At 42.2% G+C, this 7,720-nt stretch overlaps 1 protein-coding gene across 1 annotated transcript; it reads left to right on the top strand.

Moving 5' to 3' along the window:
- Positions 1–1,097: 1,097 nt before the first annotated feature.
- LOC147630954 (10 kDa chaperonin 1, chloroplastic-like) lies at positions 1,098–7,107 on the top strand. The gene is made up of 7 exons (XM_086809297.1): positions 1,098–1,272; positions 1,370–1,479; positions 1,587–1,637; positions 5,985–6,050; positions 6,317–6,364; positions 6,484–6,513; positions 6,620–7,107. Exons 1-7 carry the CDS (start codon positions 1,173–1,175, stop codon positions 6,686–6,688), a joined length of 474 nt encoding a protein of 157 aa, XP_086665423.1. The 5' UTR covers positions 1,098–1,172; the 3' UTR covers positions 6,689–7,107.
- The last annotated feature ends 613 nt before the right edge of the window (positions 7,108–7,720 follow it).

Genomic DNA, 7,720 nt, shown 5'->3' with positions numbered 1-7,720 from the left:
ATGGAGATCTTTGTTTTTTATTCTTCCATGGCAAGTGATTGAAGGTGCTTACTCATCATTATTATTACGACATTGGCTAACACTTACTTTTTTTGAAGTAATAAATCGAGGTATTTTTTTCCAAAAACCCACGTGTTCATCTAGCCATTATTGGACACAATGTATGTAGCCCACGAGGTTTATTCTTTTACAAGCCCAACTTCACTAGCCTTTACGTTTTTGTAATTATTTGCATCACACCTACTTGGGAAGAAGCATTGTTGTTAAGCTTTTTAATAACCATAACCCCCATTAGTGAACATGCTTTCTCCCACCTCTCATGGTGGGGGAATCTCCCTTGTTAATCCCACAGGTCCTATAGGCATGACATATGCCCATAGAGACCCTAAGGGTGGGTTTACAATAGCAAGATGGCCAATAACTTAAGTTTTGTGCATATTTCGCTATTTTGTAGAGCTTCAAAGCATCATACATAAATGGGAAGCCACATAAGAGGTTATGAGAAGAAACATGTGGGCCACTTACAATAAAAGCGCTTATTCGAGGAGACAAAGTAAAAAGCAAGAAGTTTGCTGTTGGGAGAGGCAAAAGGTTGTTCTATGCAATTTTGGAATGTTATTAGATCAAAATACCTTTGGACTGTTTGGCTTAGTAGGAACTCGTTGCTTTTTAACTAGTCAAAAACCAATATGCTCTTGTGCTTGAAAAATGCTCTTTTTTGTAGATGAAATGAACTATGGAGATCAGGACACATGCCCTCAAAAGGTGCAAGGAGGAGATTGATGAAACACCACTTCTCAGTAGATTGCCTTAGAGAATGAAGACATTGCCGTGCTTGATCTCAACAGGACGAAGAGCTTGCCGAGTATATCTGTTATCTCACCATTGCTAAAGAAGTATTGGAAGACGACGACTGTTGTTCTCTTATAATTATAGCCTTGTTAATTTTGAAATAAAGTTCTTTGTACCAAAAAGCTTTTTTGTACTTACTTCCATCGTTTTTAAAATATATATTTCGAGCTTAAAAAGAATCCCTTCGGCTATTCAAAGTGCTAACAATGCATTGCAAGTTACAATGTCCGGGTGGACTGTGTGAAAGCACACTCTTGGACAGATTTTGATTGAACCATATTAGGATCACTGTGAGGTTCTGTAGGTTTTTACGAAGAACTATGGCCGCGCTATCCTCCTCTTCTGTGGTTGCTGCCAATGCCCACTCTTCCACCTTCCTGTCTCCCTGTTTGCCCATAAGAGGGTTCTTCTTGCCCCAAGGTGAATCTCTTTGTTTAGGTCAATCTCATTCAGGAAGGCAAACTATGTCTGCCTTTTTTGCCCCTGATTTTCTGACCCACTACCCTTCCTCATGCAGGGAAAGAGAGATGCCTTCTCAGACGCTCCACAAATGCCACAAGGGTCTGTTCTCAATCAAGCATGCTGCTGCCCATAACTGCTGCTGTAAAAGAAGTGGATGTGTCCAAGGTAAATTTTCTTGATGCGTTTGCATTCAGCTATACACCCTGGTTTGAGCACGAGCATGAAGCTGGGTACCTCCTTCTTCTTTCTTCTTCTTGTATGGGATTTAATAGGTAGTTCCTCAAGCAGACAGAGTCCTCATCAGATTGGAAGAGCTTCCCGAGGTACTTGCTCTTTTCTCTCTCACCATCAGCTTTGTCTTTCTTTTTCCTGCTAATATTGAGAAATTTTGGAGCGAACATAGGAGGTGAGTGAACCTGTTTTTTTAAACGGTGGAAAGAGTATGTATATATATTTCTAAATAAGAGTTACAACAGAGGTTTCAACAAAAAAAACTGGGTGTGCTCTGAAGCGAGCCAGTCGCTCCGCACCCTCTCAGTCGCTCCGCACCCTCTCTGTGAAACTGAGCTCTAATCTCCGTCATCTCTTTCTGGTATAGGCGTGGTGACCGAAAGCCAGGTGTCCTCTGTCTCCTGCGGGCTTTGAGTGTCTCTGCTCTCGTGTAGGGGCTGGGAGTGGGATGGATCTCTGAAAAAATGTAGTAATCTGTGTCTGTCGTCCCCCCTCTAGAGCTGTCTGAGCCTGTAATGATGTCTCTTTGTGGCGCTGTATGTCTAGAATGAATCTCCCTAGTATGCGCTGGTCTGCTGCCTCAAAGATCTGGCGTAGGGAATGTGGCTCTCTGAATAAAATGGGATATCTCTCTCTGATGGTTGTATATGCTCTGCATCTTCATACATAATGCTCCTCACCCGTGTTCAAAATACCCAACGGGTCAATGAGACAAAAGGTGTACAATGTGTCCATGGATTCTCATCATGGAAAAAAAGACAACAGAACAAAAAGAACTAACACTAATCCCTAGGTAAATGTAGATATGTATGGATCATCATCGTCATCCTCATCATGGAGTTGACCGCGGGGAGGTTCATTTATGAACCTTAAATATCAATATTTTAGCATTGAGTAATTGGCCCAATAGGCCTTAGTTCTGGATTATAGCATTAGGCAGCTTGGGACAGCAACCTGCAACACATGGAGCCGCCAGTTTAGTCATTATCATGCAGTAGAAGTTAATAGACATCATTCAATTGTCCAGATCAAGTCTAGATTTGAACAATCGTCGTAAATATTATTCATTCATTGTAAATATTAATTCATTCAGTCAATATTTGATGTACTAATTCTTTCTATTTGCTACTTCCCTTAGTGCTAGGCTTCATTATGGCTGAGTCTGCCCTGCATCTCTGGAGGTTTGACAGAAACTCAGTACGAAGGGCTTTGTGTGAATATATGCTCTTATGTGTGTGTGTGTCAGTGTTGCCAGACGTTTCAAAAACGGCAGGTATGAAACGGGTTTCATACGTTTTGAAACGTTTCATAAAAGGTAAGAAACGGGTACAAAAAGGTTTCATACAAAATAGAAAAAACATGTATATTTTTAACTTAAAATATACAAAAGAAAAAACTGTCGACATAACTTATAAGAGACTACATTGAATTCATTTCAATAAAAACAAAATACATGTAAGATATGATGATATCACAAATCACGTGGGTGATCACTGATGACTAAACAGAAATCAAAAGGATCACCACGTGGGTGATGAGTCGTGACTCAAAATCCAAGATCAAAATAAATAACATGTCCAAAGTTCAAACTAAATAACATGTCCAAATAAAATGATACTGGCAGCTGCTAGCTACTATCTGCATCCTCATGCTCATCCTCATCTGCATCTTTTGCCTCTGTAGCCTCACTCTCAAGGTCACTGCCGGTAGCCGAGTCCTCAAATGCCTCATTCTCTAGAGGTGCAGGTGCACCACTAGTACTAGCCTCTCGAGAAGATCGTGTAGTGCGAGGTGTCCACACAATCTTGGGGAACTCCTCCTCTAACATCCTGTCCATGGATACACAATTGGACCCATTGTCCGTGATCACCTGCACAATGTTATCAGGCCCAATTTCATTGATTGCCTGGCGCATGTGGGACATAATGAACTCCCCTGTAACCACTATCCCTGGCACCGATGCATCTATGGCACGAATGAACATTGTGCCTTTGCAGGAGGACACAAGAATGTTGTACACATTTCTCTTCCGCACATCTGTCCATCCATCACAAAGCAAAGTACAACCATACTTTGCCCAAGTGGCCTTGAGAGGCTCCATCTCCATCTCCACAGCCAGTTGCTCCTTGCGAAGCTCAGTAGTGTGCAATGTCTCGTAGGAGGGGCCATCCCACTCACACCCAATGTGGGAGATAGCTCTCATTGCCTTCTTCCATCGAGGAGTCCTGATAATGTGGAAGGATAATCCACATTGAATAAACAACTTCATCAACTCCCTCGTTGCCTCTTTCATGGCAGCCTTTTGCATCCCTGCCTGTACATGTCCTTTCTTGAACACTGGAAGACTAGTTCTTTTGGCTCGAGGTGCCGAGCTAGAACCACCTGCAACACCACCTGCAACCTCACCACTGGTATCTTCCTCTCTGATACTGCGAGTCCTTTTGGAGACACTTTGACGTGCTTCAGGCTCTCCCAGATTGGGGATATCCTCAAGGAGGATACCCAGTTGCATGGCCTTCCAAGCCTTGAGGCTATCATTGTGGCATGGTGCTTATCAGCACAAAAGTTGCATTTCCACTTTCCGGAGCCCGAGCCACCATATCTAGACTCGAAGGTGACATTGTTCCAAAGAGAATCACCTGTTCGAGGCATCCTACAAGGCGGGGATAAATGCAGATTGTTGGCCTTGCAAGTGCGACACAGAACATAAACTAATCTCATTATATGATTCATGATTTTAACTGTCATCTTGGCCAACAATAGAGCAAGGGGAAGAGAAGGTAGATAGCCGTAGAAGTCAGGCCTCAATAGAGCAAGGGTGGACCGTGGAAGATATGCCATAAATATTGATGGAAGAGAAAAAAGTGTGCTGCTTTGTGAGTTGTGCAGAGAAAACCAACATAAAGTAAAACATGACATTACCCCTTTGGAAGACCTCCATAAGGCCCAAGGACACCAAGGAGCAGGCGGGTTGACACGAGCGATGGAAGGCTGGCACACAAATCAGCGAAGTCATAGGCGGCCGCCATTGGGAAACGTGAACAAAGTGCACCGTACGATTCACGAAATGATTCATTTTTTAAGGTTTTTAAAATATGCACGATGAAAAAAACGCGTTTTGTACGGTACGAAACGTTTCGTACGTTTCAAACTTGTACGAAACGCGTTTCTATGCAACTGTGGTGTGTGTGTGGAGTGCATGTGTGAGCATATCTTGGTACAAAGTTCTACACCCACTATTGGGCACTGATGACGTTAGTGGGGATGTCGTAGTATCTAGTCCATACTATGCATAATGGAGTTGATAGTTATATAGTCTTGTGGGTTGACTACCATGAGTATATAACATGCACGTTCCTAAAAGGTGAATTTGGGCATGTTCCTGGATTCATCTAGGTATATAATATATAGTAGATTAGGTGAATTTTATCAGTTTGTGCATCTAGTTAGGCTTAATTGAAGCACTTGATTAAGTATGCTTCCTCATGCATGTAACATAGAAACTAAAAACACACATATAGAAGAAGTAGAGACTTGCGTTTCAACCTATCTACTGTATATGCATTAATTGAATGAATGATCATGAGTATTTTTACAATAGTAGTTCAGATCCGAATTCTTGAATGATGCGCATTAAGCAATCAATGCATGGTGCTGAGCAAATTGCTGTTCTAATGCTGCACACTGTTTCTTGGGAGCTACCTTCGGCTGACCTGGACTTAAAAACTCCTAATCAAGGACTTAGGACTGAGGCTTTGTTAACCACTGCTGAGATATGATCCAAACACTCCTATTCAAAGGCACATGTGCCAGTCGGATGTTATCTGGCTGTAGTTGGCTGGACCATCCACATGTGGGGGGGTGATTTGCAGCCCTTATCCCTATCTCAAACACAGAAGCATGTTTCGTGGCACCAAGGTATGGTGTGCATGTGACATCATGTGCATTGTGACAAGTCCCTAGGTGTGCTCTTCCTGGGCCTTTCCTTCACTCGGGAGATGTGATAGGAGCTTTATATGTGCTAAGGTTGATATTCTATCCCATAATTTGTGGAGTTAACGATGTAAGTGTGGAATCGGAATGCCACCTGAACTTTTACCTTCTTCTTTTTACCATCTGTGGACATGTCGGTTTCCCTACAGATCCGCATGCAGCTGGTTTATGCAAGTTCTTTATGTCTACAGTGGTATCATCTCTAGATACCTTGTTTTCCAAGGGTTTGATGGTTTCACATGGTTAGCTGTGCTTTTTAGTGGTAGCATGGGCTTCAGCTTTGGAGAATTCATAAAAACTCACGTATATTTTACCTTCCATATGTTAGTGCTTGTCGGTGTTTCAGAAGTGGCTCTGGCTTTACTGACTTGTGCATATCCAAATTCATGCTGTCAAGCTGAATTCCATGAAGAAGTTGTAATTGGGTGGTGGTTTTTTTCTTCCAGAAATCTGTGGGGGGAGTACTTCTTCCCAAATCAGCTGTCAAGTTTGAACACTATCTATGTGGGGAGGTAAGATTTTTGTCCTTCTACCGAAGGTGGTTTGAAAATAATTTTGCCTGCCCATGGGAATTGATGGGGAGTTGAATGGGCAAGATTTGCCTGCCCCTCTCAGATGGTGGGCATCTGGATGGCCCCTGCTGACATTTGTGCAACCAGCCTTGAATCATGAATGGAAGAGATACATCAATGGCTAGTGTGTACCTTTACTAAGATAGGTTGGATTTGTATTGATTGTGTTTAGAGGGACTGCTGGCTTAATTTGCTAATGCTGTCAGGTTTTATCTGTGGGTAAAGAAGCGGCAGCTGTAAGCGTGGGTCAAAAGGTTAGTAAGTGTAGAATTGTGTCTTGGCATAGAGTATCATTATTACTATGGCTCTAACTTCTGTTGTCTCTAAATGCACCCATTTACTAGAGTCTCACTAGTTTCCTGTTTTGGTTTAGGTGCTGTTTTCGGACTTGAATGCATATGAGGTAATAGCTTGACCTTGTAGTGTGATTCTAAATTTGATGCTTCTTATCTTGCGTAGTTTTGCAAGAGGATATCTTTTTTCTTTTACATAATGGCTTTGTGTCACAGGTGAACCTTGGAACGAGTGAGAAGTTATGTTTCTGTAAAGCTACAGACCTCTTGGCCCGTGTAGAGTGAAGCATTACAGCTTCGTCAGAAGCAATTTTCGATAATATGATGGAGTCTGTAGTTTCAGCATTTGTAGAGTGTTCCTATTGAGAATTTATCTTCAACTAAGATTGAAGTCATAGACAATACATTGTGGATGGCCTTGCCGTTGTGAGATGGGGTGAAGGTGTGGCACAAGTGTCAGAATATGTGCAAAGAATGCTTCATGTCAGTGGGCATTTATTTTGGCCTGTCAAGGTGGGCTGTTGGCCTTATAAAGACCCTTGTCATTTTCTGAGGGATAAGGAACTGAGATGCTGAACATGTTAGGTTTCTGAAGAAAGCTCTACCATGTAAGTTGGGAATGGCCTTTTTTAAATCTGCAAATGCATCAAAAATAAAATGAGAACTTACAACTATGGTTTATGAATGCAATTCTCTTTTGTTGATCCTTTGCGTTTTATGGGCTTCTGCTTTTCTTCCATGAAGTTGTTTAGACTTCGTTGGCTGCAGGACTGCATAGTACATACTACTTCCAATTTAGGCACATGGATACAAGTGGGCTACTTTTTTTTGATTTTGTGGAAAATTTTTGCCTCTTACCGATTCTTTGTTGGCTTTAAGCCCGCCCGCCTGCCCGCGTCCCCCCAAAAAAAAAAGCTTGCCCTATGTTAGTGTTGAAAAGAATAGTTGCGATGTTCCTGCCCAATTGGAACTGTGCATGTATCTCTTACTTAGTATGGCTCATAGTAGACAAGGCTCCAGCACAGGTTTCTCCTACCCATGAGATAGGTAGGCCATTAGTGATATCAAGATGGGTTAAGACAGATTAACAGAAGAATCACTTGTTCGGAGGTGAAGGGTGGAATCATTGGGCGAAAGCTGAGATGGTGTTCTAAAGCATAATGAACTAGCACCAGGTAGGTGGCTAGAGACCCAACAACAGTGCTGGAGAGTAGCAGATGTGCATGAATGGCCTATGGCCCAAGGAAAACTTCATTATGGGTCATGCTCCAGTCTTCTTTATTATATTTTAAACTTCATCACGGGTAGTAGCAAGCT

This window comes from Cibotium barometz, chromosome 15, assembly GCF_041138505.1.
Source record: "Cibotium barometz isolate CiBa-2024 chromosome 15, ASM4113850v1, whole genome shotgun sequence".
Lineage (NCBI taxonomy): Eukaryota > Viridiplantae > Streptophyta > Polypodiopsida > Cyatheales > Cibotiaceae > Cibotium > Cibotium barometz.
This window is presented reverse-complemented; position numbering and strand designations above follow the sequence as displayed.